Here is a 15229-nt window from a genome sequence, read left to right as displayed (position 1 = left end):
GATAATTATAACTATGAAATGAGTAATCCTATTAATTGAATTTCATAATATACATTTTCGATGTGTCAAACATTTAATATAAATGGGAACGAGAAATTTGCACATGTGTAACAAACTTCTGAAAAAATATCTGTAACGTCACTGTATTTGACTAATTAATGATGTTTTCGTGTGTCCTTTCGTGTTGGTTAAAAATATTTGCAGGTGTTATTGTACAATGTTGACATATACCTACGAACACTGCTAAACATCTATCCGTCTGTCTGTCTGGCCATTTGTTTGTCGCGTACGTCCCATATCGTCTCTGTGAAAGTGACTGATGTCAAAGAAAGTAAATATCAGGACAGTATTTATAGATACGAAAAAATGTTAAACATTTTTGCATTGTTGTTTGCAGATGATCTGCAATGGAAGTCTGTCTCCTGCATGCACATGGCTGTTGTGGTTTGGCGTTTGAATCCAACATGGTCCTCCACGGTGTGTTTCAGCCTCCTTGTTTTTCGCTGTCCTTTATACAAACACTAGTACTGCACTCACGACTTTGAGAAATGTTCACTATCTACCCGAGATACTGGAGTGGAGTGTCATTTGATCATTCCGGTTCTCCCAGCAGCTGTTGTTTTGAGTTCCGGATCAGTGGTGATAGATAATCTCCAGTAACAAAAGCACTTTCCTTAATATCCATTTTCCAGTCTCAAATGATGTTATAGATTATTATGTTTGGGTTCACAGGGAATGGAAAACTTACATTAGTACTGACGATGCATATGTACAATTTCTAAGCTTCTGGGTGCTGCTGACATATCGATTTCGCATCTATTTCTTAAGAGGAAAACAATGATACATAATTAAATTTGTGTTTCCTGATTTGATAAATTCCATCCTCGTCCAATTAACGTCTAGACAAAAATCATTAAGACTCAGGTGATATTTCCATCAGAACGATTGTTATGTCGGCATTTATGCACTGATATAATGCATCGTATCACCTTGAAAAACCTAGAATTTTGTAAGTAACACCATGTATGTATACTAGGTATTTCTACAAAACATGACATAAATAATAAAGTTATTCTAGATAAATTCTAGATAACTGAATTTGGTTACGTCTTGTTTTCAGTTTAAGGGGATGGTAAAAATGGTAATTTTGAATAATTCTAAGTGAGTGAGTGAGTGAGTTTAGTTTTACGCAGCATTCAGCAATATTCCAGCTATATGACGGCGGTCTGAAAATAATCGAGTCTGGACCAGACACGCCAGTGATCGACATCACGAGCATCAATCTGCGCAATTGGGAACTGATGACATATGTCAACTAAGTCAGCGAGCCAGACCACCCGATTGCAAGTAATTACATGAAAAACTCAATAATATCCCTAACGTTCCCTATATTGTTCTATATAAAAACTTTTATTGATTCCTATAACAACTATACTTTATGATTAACTATTCATGCCAGCATTGTGTGCCAAGAATCCATTTGCAAACTGATTTCACTCGAGTGACTATCATATTGCACAGGCAGGTCAGGTCTGAATTATGATGTGTTGTCTCTGGTTCCACCTTTACTAATGTACGACAGAGAGATGCATATCAAATGAAACGCTTGAACGTTTCCCATGTCAGGATCAGGCACTTTGAGTGATTTGTAGCCAGGTTTCATTGTATGTTTGTTAATGCGTATAGTTTAGGAAAGGTTAAATAAGTAAATGTGTCGTTTCCAGTAATGTGTTGTCTTCCTCTCTCACTGTCGTGCAACTTGTTAACACCTTAGGCCAAGGTCACTGTGGCCAAGAGCGGATATCGACGTATCTATTTCAGTTATGGCCGTTAAACCGATGACTCGAGACAATCATAAGAGAGAGAGAGTATAATTGATTTCGACCTTGTGGAATTCTGACACATACACCTTACAATGCCTGCGACCGTTGATCAAGTGTTTGGGGCTTATGTCAAAGTATGCGCTGGCCGAGGTCGTCCCACAAATGCTCGATCAGGTCGAAGTCGGGCAAATTAGAAGGTCATATAGAAGCAGTGTAATGTCCTCATTTTGAAGATACAGAGCAGTGGCATGTGTTGTGTGAGACCTGGCATTATTCCCAACACCCCCCACCCCCCCCCCCCCCCCACACACACACAACCCCCCACCCCACCCCCACCCCACCCCACACACATACACACACACACGTGCTCTAAAGTGGCAGCACTGAATCATACATGTCACATTTGTAGATTCCAGAACGTAACGTCACTACATCACTGGACCGTCGACGTCGATTTGTAGTCGTCGCTGCAAGAGTATCCTATGGCTTGAAGTGCGACTTTCTCGTAAACGATTACGAATACAATGCGCCAAAACACTCTTCAAACCAGATAGTGCACTGTGCACTGTGCACCTTCGAACAAATTGAAGCATCAAAGTTGCCAAAGATGCGTTCCATGAATTAAAAACAGACTTATGATGGTGACATGATAATCAAACACAAATATGAAAGAATGTTTGAAGTTTCAGATATCAGTATCACCTATGCGTTTCTGGAATGTGAGTGTATGTGTTTCAGATTCAGTGGATCTGTGACAAAGTAACCCCGTGTTTGCTAAATCCTCCGAGGACTCAAGAAATATGAGTACGTGAGCTCTGAGCAAGTACATACTGTACGCAGTATTGAGTTGGGTTATTGTTTGTCTTTTTGCTCTGTGCCCTTTTGTCTTGCATGGACTGTAAACGATAATGGGTTTCGTATACAGCAGTTGCTTACTGATACGTATAACACAACGACATGACGCGCAGTAGAGGGAAACTATCTGAGTCCATTTCCACATGTGGGATAAGAATACTAATGTTACGTTCTTGTCGACGCAAATGAACCAGAAACAGTAATATTTAACGTAAAAGGACAATATCATACACCTATGTTAAAGTGCCGGAAAACCAGCATCATGGCGGAGATTTTAATATTATGTAATCGGTAATATTAGGTAATTTTATGAAACCTTTCTTTCTGGTAAACATAATGATTTTTAAGTTTTAAATATGATACTTGATAAGGAGCTGAGAAATAGTCTGTAGGAAATGACGAAACACATCGTAAAAGTACGTAAGACAAATGTTGTGTTTATTGTGTGGTTGAAACCAATCTCAATCCATCTCTCGGGACGTCGGGGTAGTTTAGTGGTTAAAGCGATCGCTCATCACGCCGAAGACCCGCATGCGATTTCTAACATGGGCACTGTGTGTGAAACTCATTTTTGGTGATCCCAGCGGTGATATTGCTGGAATATTGCTAAAGGCTGCATAAAACTAAACTCACTCACTCACTCACTCACTCACTCACTCACTCACGCGCTCCGATCCTTCATAAAAGCTGACTGTTAGAGGTCACGTGTCTTTATTGGACTGCAATGTTGTCTAAACCTCTGTTGTACATGAATGTGTTATTGAATCATACAAACAATGCAGTCAGGATATGACCAGCGTCATATGTATGGCTTGCAGTGTACAGTGCCTTTCGTGCAGCTGGAACGGAATATCGGTTTATTTGTTTAATAATCATCCATCGGCAGAAGCAGCAGAATACAGCCGCCTGTCTTCGTAAAACATGATCCTGTGCTCGCCAAAACGGTTAAATAACATATATACATAATAACACGTCATTTGAAAGTTGGTCTATTTTGGCGTTGTGGCAATGGCTTGCGTGGTATTCCCTCCGACGGGAACCAACTGTTTGACCCTGACATTCTGGGTCACGGGAACCATGCTCTTGATCTTCACCATCTGCTGTTGTTGCTTCACAGGAACGATTCTCCGCACGCGCATTAATTGTGGCGCTGGAGGTGCGACTGGGACTGGTACGTATTGAATCGAAGGAGGGCCTGCAATTAGAAATCGTGAGATGATTAAAATTGGTAGGGCACTGTTTACAAAACGATACTACGATATTAATAACCAAACGCAGCAACTACATATGAAATGACACTGGTCATAGACATGGACATTCATAGAAATTCGAACCAGAGCCTTCCGTGTGACGGGTCAATGCATTATCCACTTGGCTACCCCATCTCACCGTAACCAACATAAGACCCGGAGAGAATATTACAATTTCTTCAGTCTGTCTGTACACATGATTATGAAACATACGAAATGTCTATATTGTGGAGGCATTTCAGATTTCGTATGGGACGTTTCAGTCCCATTAAGAAGGTTTTAGGATTTGAGGTTTACAATACCCGGTTTCTACTTACGTTCGATTTCGATGTGCTGCGGTGTTACTGGCGTTCTGTAATGAAAGCACAGTTTGTGGCAAACGTCATATGAGCTTGGAGGGTAAAATATACAAAGAGACATGTATCCACATGGAGTCTCAGTTACATTAAATATCAGTACATCTCATTTACTACATTAACGTTGCAATGTATCTTAAACCATCTTACTTAACACGTGGTGGTGGTGTCGGCGGGGTAATGGGTCGCACCTTCCTGGGCGGTGTCCATGTCCTGAGTCAAAACAGATTTTGATAAGTTTACATATTTTCCTTCAATTTCCTTTAATTTTAGTAGAATTACAGAATAATGTATATGATCAGTTATTAATCGCCTTTGGTCATCTCAGTATTGGTGAAAGAAGAAAAAGATGCATATTTCTTGTTTAACGTTAAACTCATCAATATCACAGCTATGTGGCGGCGGTTAGTTAGTAATCGAGTCTGCATCAGACAATCCAGACATCATATGTCCGCGCAACAGGGACACGATGACGTGTGTGAAGCAAGAGCCACCATATGGCATGGGCAAAACGCAGTGATGGATTGATTGTATGTTGACCTCCGACAGAATGTATTGTTGTTCGTGTTATCATCGGATATCAACGTATCTATTTCAGTTATGGTCGCTAAACTGCGATAAACCGATGACCCAAGACAATCATGAGAGAGAGAGAGAGAGAGAGAGAGAGAGAGAGAGAGAGAGAGAGAGAGAGAGAGAGAGAGAGAGAGAGAGAGAGAGAGAGAGAGAGAGAGAGAGAGAGAGAGAGAGAGAGTATCCCTTTCTCGCTTCACGCTTTCGTTATCTCGTCTCCTGTCATCGCTAAAATGTTAAAGGTTTCTTGTAGCCAAACTGAAGTCGATAAAGCGAAGTCCTCTACTGACTACAGTCCTAAGAACATGCGAGGGCGAACTGTCACAAGTTTATAAAGTGACTTCATAAGAGGATCTAAATGAGCATTTACCTCTTAACCTCCACTGGTCTGTTACAGCAATATCTGTAGAGCAAAGCAGACAGCAGACCGAGAAGACCAAGTGCCAGCAGGCCTGCAAGGACCGTCAAGACAATGTTGCCTGCGTCACAGAAGAAACCAGTACAAGTGGCTGCGGTTGCTGTTGTCGTTGTCGGAGCAACTGTGGCAACAGTGTTCACGACGGTGCCAGTACCAGTTCCAGTACCAGTGCCTGTTCCAGTTCCACTGTCGACGACCGCGGTCACTGCTTGCGTCGTCGTGCACGTTTGTCCAACTAGGGTGATGGTGACAGGATTGCGGCTAGTCTGGTAGCCAGGGTACTCTCCTCTATCTTGCGCATACACAGTGAGTGACGATACCGTTCCTGCTGGGATCTGGCCGCTTTGGATGATGTCGCCACTCGGCGTGACGGTCAGGTAACTGTTGGAGGTGGCCACAATTGTGCTGTAGTTATTACTTTGATAAGCGGAGTCGACGGTGTCCTCAGCCCACAACTTGCCGAGGGTCGCCCCGAGTTGTGCACAGGAGCTCACTGAAAAGGATTGTGATGAGGAGTTGGCACTGAACTCAGGCGGGTTATCGTTAGCATCAAGGATGAACAAGTTTACTGTAGCGTTGTCTATGGCCCCTCCCTTCTGGTCTTGAACCTGTAACATAATTGTGTTAGTGTGACCCAAATGACACATCACATGTTATTAGAAACAACCTTGCCATTCCTAACATTGAAATTTGTAAAGATAAAAGTGTAAAACACGTACTTGTCCCTTTGAAGTATCAGGATCGGCTGTGAATGGGAACCTTAGTCATTTCTCTGCATGTCCGTTTTAGCTGGTTAGTCAAATGAAATGGTTTTCATTGTTTCAGCAACGTCATTACATACTTACAGAGTAATAAAATAAGGAATCACGGGAAAGGACAAGTGTTCCTTTATTTTTTTCAAGGTTTCTTCACAACCTTTGTATCCTATAGACTGCGAAAGAAATGCAAAAAATGAGGGAACTCTTCTGCTTTCAAGTGATCCCTTATTTTTTCCCTCAGTATATATCAATGGTTACATTATTCAAGCTTTGTGTGTTATATGTCATATTACCTGCACAAGGAGCGTTGCATTTGTAGGCATTCGTCCTTGATCCACGTCATATACCACAGAGCTGCTGATGACGCCAGTGGCCGGGTCGATGGTGAAGTAGCCGTTGTCGTTACCCGACACAATGCTGTATGTGTGGGAGTCGTCTAGGTCCTCGTCAGTAACGGTGAACTCGGGGTTGACAGTTATCTGAACACACAGTTACCTCAGAACATATCCATAGCATTATGAATTAAAGCCTTAGGGTAATTGCTTGATGTAATTTGTAATTTTATCTCTACAGTTTCAATACAACTCGTACTCGTAGTTGGTTATATTTCCTTCCCATCAAATGTTTAGATTCTTTAGTATAAATATAGCAACTTACTTCGGGCAACTGTTCCACATTTGGCAAAATATTCCATTATTCCCTTCTGAGATAACGTAACGTTGAAAAACTTATTGTCATGCGTTCGGTGGTGAAGAAAATTGGCGAGTTTGCAGTTTGCTAGTGGAGACATCAATATTCGATGTAACGATACGTATATACGTAATATATAGTGAATGTAGTGAGTGTAAACTTAACATGGTAAGCATATATTTCTATACACTATGTTCTTTCAAGCACATCGTCCCGTACACGCATTGGTTGTAGCGTATGACAATAAGCGCACCCGTACAGGTGCTGGTGGTTAATTATGACCATAACCACTTACTTACACGTCTTGTTTGTAAATATTACCGGTCTGTAAGTATGACAATAAGCCAAGTATACAGTATACCAACCTCCCACTTGCCTACTGTCTAGGTTGTAAACAGTATACTATCCGTTCACTTGCCTACTGTCTAAATTGTAAACAGCATACTAACCGTCCCTTCGTACACTGTCTTTGTGACATTTTTCGGCCCCAATGTGGGCAGATCGTTGGCGTCAGTGACCCGGATGTAGAGGTATTGGGTGTCTGGCGGACATTTGCTGTTGTCGGCCTTGATGCTGACGTTGATGTTCCGCTGTTGTGTGTTCTCATAGTTCAGCAGACCCGCTAGTTTCAAGTCATTGGCTGAAAACATATACCAGGTACATGTAACAGAGGTGACATAAATACGAGACCTACTGACAGGAATATTTATGTGGTTTTTACACTTTTTTATAGAGTGATTATATTCTTCTCCAATACAGATGTACCCAATATCACAGAGGAAAATGGCATGCAGAGTTTTCACGCTCTTCCTCTTATGCCCCTAGTTCTGTGACAAGGTGATCCAGACTATGATAACTGATGTGTCACATCGATCTTCGTGTGCTTCACTTCTATTTCGCAGTGTCAACGGCCGGTGTCGCATTAGGTTTTCCTGATGCTGTGACCTGATACACCTTCATATGGCCCATGAAGATCTGGTAAGAACTGATCTTCTGTAACCTATGCTTATCGTAAGAGGCGGCTAACGGTGTCATGTGGTCAGGCTCGCTGAATTGGTTGACACATGTCATCATATCGCAACTACGTAGATCGATGCTCATGATGTTGAACCATGGATTGTATGATCCAGACGTCGTATCGTAGTTGCGTAGATCGATGCTCATCCTGCTGGACACTGGATTGTCTGGTCCAGACTCGATTATGTACAGACTGCCGCCATATAACTGGAATATTGCCGAGTGCGGTGTAAAACCAAAGGCTCTTTCACACTTCAAAACGCGTCAACTGACATCTCACCCCGTGACTACTCACGTGTGCTGGTTACGTCAAACAAGGACACCGCGGTGGCAGGCACGGTGGCGATCTCATACGTCATCGGCAGAGAGGGTTCGTTGGGTTCAGTGACGAACGTGATCAACGACGTGCCCACGACCGTGTCCTCGCTGACAAAGATCTCTTTGTCGACGTTGGCAATCTTTGGAGTTGTATACTCTGTTACATTATAAGGCAAAATGTATTCAATAATACGAACAGTTGTTGTTTGTGTTATAACTGTTGTAACTGCAACAATAATAACAATGTAAATACTCGTCTTATGATATTCATAATTATGTCTGGGTTAGAACTGGTCTTCAGTAGCCCACGCTTGCGATTAAAGCGGCTAACGGGATCGGGTGGGCAGACTCAATGACTTGGTTGACAGATGTCACCGTATCCCAGTTGCGAAAATCGAGGCTCATGCTGTTGATAATTGCTCTAGGCTCGACTATTCACAGACTGTCCCGCCATGGATTAGTAGCTTGTATACTGCGGAGTGTGGGGTAAATCTAAACTCATTTATCCATTCTTTGTGTTTCCCATTAAATATGTATGTATGTGTGTGTGTGCGTGTGTGCGTGCCTGCGTGCCTGCGTGCCTGCGTGCTTGCGTGTGTCTGTGTGTGTGTGTGTCTATGCATACATAATTATTTGTTTATAATAATTTCCATACATTTTTAGCATTTTAAAAATTCGAGCCAATAGCTGAATTTAATGTCCATTGTGTGTTGTACCTACTGTCAGTTACGGTGCAGGACACGACGACGGGGCCGACAGCGTTGTGCTTGTTGTCAGTGACGTTGATGTAGAATGTGACATCAGAGTTACATTCAACATCAAGGTTGTTTAAAGCCGCGATCTGAATTTCCTCTGGATATAGAAACAAGCAATGTAATAAACACCAACCGCACATCTATAATACAAGCACAGTATCAACACATGTCACACCACTCATGGTAATAAATCATATTTATTCTGCTGAGTTCAGTTCTCTTTAATGGTGGTAGTGGTAGTTGTGGTGGTGGTGGTGGTGCCAATTGACCAAGCTGACTCACCATAACTGATCTTATTATATCTCACTGGACAGTGTAGACTCACCATAACCGATCTTGTTATATCTCAGTTGACAGAGTAGACTCACCATAACCAATCTTGTTAAACCTCAGTTGACAGAGTAGACTCACCATAACCAATCTTGTTAAACCTCAGTTGACAGAGTAGACTCACCATGACCGATCTTGTTATATCTCAGTTGACTGAGCTGACTCACCGTAACCAGGATTGGGTTTTACTATTTCATAGTTGACTGCCGCAGACGCAGGGACGGTTGTCAGCGTGTACGTAAGGACGTCGTTGTCTGTGTCGTTGAAGGTGATGACATTGGTTAGAAGTTGTGTCCCAGCGGTGGTAGTCTTTGCATTAAACGAACAGGTCTCTACAAACCAATGTACACATATCACACTAGTCGAAACTAAAATACGAATTTGTTTTACGAGTCACCTGGATTTTTTTTCAGTACGTGTAAACAGTAAATTTACCAACAACCGTACTAAATAAATGCGTTTCAGGCAAGATAAGACTTGGACATTCATAGAAGGAACATATAATAAAAACGAACAAAACATTGTCATAATCACGAAGTAAGCTATACAGCTGATAAGACCACTGTAACGGACTCACTGTTTTTCAGAAAACATGCTTGTGTTTTTTTATCAGACACAACCAACCAACATTGCTCTCTTTGTTAATGATTTGTTCAGTTAGCTTTAATGGTCTATTGTGTTTCGTAATTAGTTGCACATGTTACACAGTTTCTACCTGAAAGTGGTGACGTTATGCGAGGTGGTTCGTTTGTCCGAATTCGTATCTCGACATTTTCCTCAACATAGGCTTTGTCGCTGTCGGTACACCGGATCAGGATGTTGTAGGCTCGAACTCGCTTGTACTCGGGCGATCCCTGACTAGGCAGGTAGCGAATGCAAAACTCTGCCCGAGACATCATATCAACAAATATACATAACAGGAATACACTACACTTACATTAGAATTACGAAATACCAGCATCAAACGTTAATTAGTCTGCAGCAGAAATAACAAATTCTCGGTCTAAAACTACAGTTACGACATCCGAACAAAGGCCTACATTTTCGAAGCTCTCTTAGCGCTTAATAACCTTAAGCACTATATTAAGATAGCATTAAGCACTATATTTTAACATTTGTAGAAAAATAATAATAATAGATAAAAAACAAAACAAAAACAAACAAACAAAAAAAACAAAAACAAAAAACAACAACAACAAAAACCCAAAACCGGCATTTGTCCAATCCCGCAGGTTGTCAACACCGCCATAAAATCTCAGCCCCATACGTGACTTGTACATTTATCATCAGCTCTACAATTCCGGCACCTTGTCTAAACTGGATTATTTGTTCAGTCCCAGTGAGTGCCGGTTTAGACAGCTTGCACTGTATTAACATTGACTTATAACTATCTCAGCTTTAAGAGAACTTCGAAAATCTAGGCCCAGATCATTTACAATATTGTACTCTTTGAGACTTCCCATTATCAGCCCACATATATACCCCGTCCGTGATATTGACGTACAATTGTAGCGTTATTGAACGAATGTAAATATGATACATATTATACCCCAGGGGCCACGGCCCAGTCAAAAGCTTCTCAGTTTGAGATTGATGTACAAAGTTGCTGGAGGATGTGATTTGAACCCCGTCTTAGATCTGTATCATTTTAGTCTTACCCTCCCCGTTACGAAGATGATACTTAATATGTGATGTGGATCATTATGGAGTTTTAGATAATTCAACTCAAACCGTATAGGCCCCTGTGTTTGATGATGCCTAACCTTGATTGCCGTCGATTCTGTAGACATCAAAGAATCTTGCACTTGGTGTGATAGACTGGTCGGACACCTCTATGTTCTTGTTGTCAGGGCTGGTACAGTTGATACACACCAGCTCCGTCTCTACAGCAGTCTCCTCGTGCAGGTTGGCCACGATGGGGGCGCCGGAGATCACGGGTTGCTGAGTACGAGGAGAAAGGCAACTGTAGGTAATATGATGCGTTTTATATTTCTCACATATCCCTGCAACTAGCCGTTGCTCAAGGCGCTGGTATTTGTTTCCCGCGATCACTGAATGTCAATCTCAAAGCCACATCGTATTAGCAGCCCCAGCTCCCTGGGGAGTATACAACTCTCGCTGCTTGTAGGCGCATCGAGTTTATTGTGTGTATCTCATCCTTACTAGGAACCCGATTCACAGTTGGGTGGACTGGGACACATTGTCACAGTACTTTGTTCAAGTTCATTGCACGTTGTTGTACCCACAACTAGGTGTATGCACGAATGCATATGCTCACGGATTCATGGATTCTTTTATTCATTGTGTACTGTACACTAGGGGTTGTGACAACGCTGAAAGATTATGTTATACAACGTCAGAGCAAATGCCAGTCTTGACCACCCTCAGAAATAGACTTCTCTAGGTAAACATTCTAAACTAGCTGTGAAAATCATATGGATGGGCCACAAAAAATCAGGTAGTCCGAAAATGGGCTGCCCTGGGCCTCCTATATTTCCAAAATTAGTAAATATAATGACAACGGCGGAATGTACGCAAACATCCAAGTGGTCCATGAAACAGACCTTCTAGTTGTCAATTTGAATTACGGATACTGTGTTTAGAGATTTCTGGCCTTCCTGTGGTACCTTATATTCACAAGAAAATAGTTAAATATATGATGTTACAGTAATGTTTCTAGAGCCTAACGTCAAACAGTTGTACCCCTGTCATGTGATGGCGAGGTGTAAACAATGTATTGTTTCACTCAGTACAATCCAACCCACACTTTCAAGAAACCTACAGTTTGTCAAGGACGTTATTCTTGTACCAATCACAATTACAAATTTACTTATTTTCTGTTAGTTCAATGCATTAAAAGCTTTTATAGTGTGACAGCCAAACTGTATATAATCTGGAGTTTGTAAATCGCTAATGTCAAATTTGCATGAGTGTGTTTAGCGGTTACCAGCAGTAACATAAGGTGAGCTTTTCAAATTGCCGATATTATAGTAATTACATTTTATGATCATTTGGTTTTCATTACAACCTGTTATCATTGCATACTGCATGCTATACACTGTAATGGTAACTGGTATACAATACTGAGGTGATATGACGGAGCAATGGAGGATACAAGGAAGACCACAGCCACGGATGCTATACACTACAGTGGTAACTGTCATACAATACTGACCTGATATGATGGAGCAATGAAGGATACAAGGAGGAACACCGTCAGGGATGCTATACACTACAGTGGTAACTGTCATACAATACTGACCTGATATGATGGAGCAATGAAGGATACAAGGAGGAACACCGTCAGGGATGCTATACACTACAGTGGTAACTGTCATACAATACTGACCTGATATGATGGAGCAATGAAGGATACAAGGAGGAACACCGTCAGGGATGCTATACACTACAGTGGTAACTGTCATACAATACTGACCTGATATGACGGAGCAATGAAGGATACAAGCAGGAACACCGTCAGGGATGCTATACACTACAGTGGTAACTGTCATACAATACTGACCTGATATGACGGAGCAATGAAGGATACAAGGAGGAACACCGTCAGGGATGCTATACACTACAGTGGTAACTGTCATACAATACTGACCTGATATGATGGAGCAATGAAGGATACAAGCAGGAACACCGTCAGGGATGCTATACACTACAGTGGTAACTGTCATACAATACTGACCTGATATGATGGAGCAATGAAGGATACAAGCAGGAACACCGTCAGGGATGCTATACACTACAGTGGTAACTGTCATACAATACTGACCTGATATGACGGAGCAATGAAGGATACAAGGAGGAACACCGTCAGGGATGTTATACACTACAGTGGTAACTGTCATACAATACTGACCTGATATGACGGAGCAATGAAGGGTACAAGGAGGAACACCGTCAGGGATGCTATACACTACAGTGGTAACTGTCATACAATACTGACCTGATATGATGGCGCAATGAAGGATACAAGCAGGAACACCGTCAGGGATGCTATAAGGACCTTCATCATGGTTGCATTTATCCTCCAGAATTAATCCCACCTGTCAGGTGGACATTAACGTTAATCAATGTCACAATCTACGACGGTTTTCGGGGTGACTTCAGTGACTATTCATTTCAGCAATGACGTGGGGAGGCATTCACGTACATATACCCACTCTATGGGCCTGTTTGAAGGTATATGTTGGCACAATTGTTTGTGAAATCACGCATAGTGTTTAAATATCGTTATTCAAACACATCTAAATTTATCGACAGAGGCCCGATAGCATTGGTATGAATAGCGTAACAGAGTTTGAGTTCGTTGTATGTAAATAGTTGGTACGTATAAGCTTTCTGCTAATGTGCTGCCTATCATAGAGCTATATCAAGTATGGTTTCGGCTATTCGTTAACGTTTTGCCATTTCAATATAGTGAACGTGCCGTATCGCCACATAACACACCGGCAATGGCCAACAGAGACAATATCTGGTGTCAACAGGTGGGAGATAAATCGTCACGTTGTGCTAAGAAGAAGACGTGGCTGTGAAAGAGTTGTAATAAGCATCGGATGTGTTTAAACAAGGGCTATGTTTACATTGTATGAGTGGCATATATAACTTCAGTTAAAAACTACGTAGTGACACCTGTCCCGTATAGGACTTACCCTACCGCACGTGTGTAACGATTAAGAAGAAATGGGTGTGTGAGTTTGATTTTACGCCAGTTTTAGCAATGTTCCAGCAATATCATGACGGGAAACATCAGCAATGGACTTCACACATTGTACCCATATGGGGAAGCAAAGCCGGGTCTTCAGGCTGACAAGTGAACGCTTTAACCACTGGGCTACCCTACCGCCCCAAGAGGAAATGCCAGAATTGAGTCATATGTAACCATATGGAAAATGTCATCAAACAGTTAATACAGCTGATTACCTACAATGACCTGATGAGCTCCACACATTTGTGTTACCTATGTAATGTTTCATCAGAAAAATATAAAGAAGCAAGTGTGCCCAATTTTTGGAAGGGGAGCATCGGTTTGACAGCTGTGATAGTTTTGTTATTCTATGTATTGGCAGTTTGAAATGCTATCTCTGATAGCAAGTAGAGATTTAGTAACATGGGGTATGTAATGACTGTGTTCAAAATACATCTCCATATGTAGCCGTCATCATTTCTCGATCGTTCTACCTGCAAGATGTGCATGTGCATGCGGCGTATGTTAACGCTGACATGCACGTCTGTTGACGCTGAGGTTGACAACCCCTCCCCCAACACCCCCAACCCCATCCACCCACACACACACCCGATAAAAGGAAACAGAAGATGGTGGGGTCTGCATTCTGCTCTTACATTTCTATCAATGGTATATTCGTGCAGTCTCAGAAACAATGTTGGAAAATGCTGCAGAAGTGTAAACGGTTGGGTTTGTTCACTTTACCAATTACCATACATCGATGACAAACATCGTTCAGTTAAAATGTCAGTTTTCCGCCTCATAGACTTTAATAACAGCTTTCTTTTGTCAAACCTAATTTTCTTGAACCTTTCCGTGGAAATTTAATCAGGTGTAAATATCTTCCATTATTGATCTGTTCACTGAAACAACACTGTATATGTGGTGGACTGCATAGATACGTAGATATATCATTACTACATTCATGTGTCTTTTTCAGTTTTTGTTCGATAAGTAAATAGATGTAATTGGATAAAAATTATTACTATAACCGTAAGAAATTCGTTTTTCGATACCACAAATATTTCAGAATGTGTTCATGAATCAAGATGCTCGCGAAAGGTCCACATGGTTTTAATGTGAAGCACATTCATTCTACTTCCCTCAGTGATATTGCTGGAATACTGCTAAAAGCGGCGTAAAACCCAACTCACTCAATCACGCGCGAAAGGATGAGTTGTTCTGCAAATCTGATTAACGCCGTTCTAAACACATGCAAAGTCAGACACGTTCCCATCTTGACATACACGCGAAGACATATAATTTCACACATGCTCGCCTGCTGCTTCATCAACTGAAACAAAATTCTGGAGCAAAGGTGATAAAGCGGGCCTTTGAAAATCCAAAA

General features: G+C 41.6%; 1 protein-coding gene across 1 annotated transcript; it reads right to left on the bottom strand.

Annotated features, from left to right (window-relative positions):
• Positions 1 to 3667: 3667 nt before the first annotated feature.
• On the bottom strand, positions 3668 to 13167 carry LOC137276868 (protocadherin-9-like). Its single transcript, XM_067808516.1, has 12 exons — positions 13102 to 13167; positions 10907 to 11084; positions 9859 to 10026; positions 9311 to 9475; positions 8779 to 8910; positions 8036 to 8215; positions 7173 to 7363; positions 6327 to 6512; positions 5228 to 5883; positions 4435 to 4497; positions 4246 to 4280; positions 3668 to 3873 (listed from the first exon to the last, which is right to left on the bottom strand). The coding sequence occupies exons 1-12, from the start codon at positions 13165 to 13167 to the stop codon at positions 3668 to 3670; spliced, it is 2226 nt and encodes a 741-aa protein (XP_067664617.1).
• Between the last annotated feature and the right edge of the window lie 2062 nt (positions 13168 to 15229).

This window comes from Haliotis asinina, chromosome 3 (genome assembly GCF_037392515.1).
Source record: "Haliotis asinina isolate JCU_RB_2024 chromosome 3, JCU_Hal_asi_v2, whole genome shotgun sequence".
Lineage (NCBI taxonomy): Eukaryota > Metazoa > Mollusca > Gastropoda > Lepetellida > Haliotidae > Haliotis > Haliotis asinina.
The sequence above is the reverse complement of the archived record's forward strand: the minus strand, read 5'-3'. Positions and strand labels throughout refer to the sequence as shown.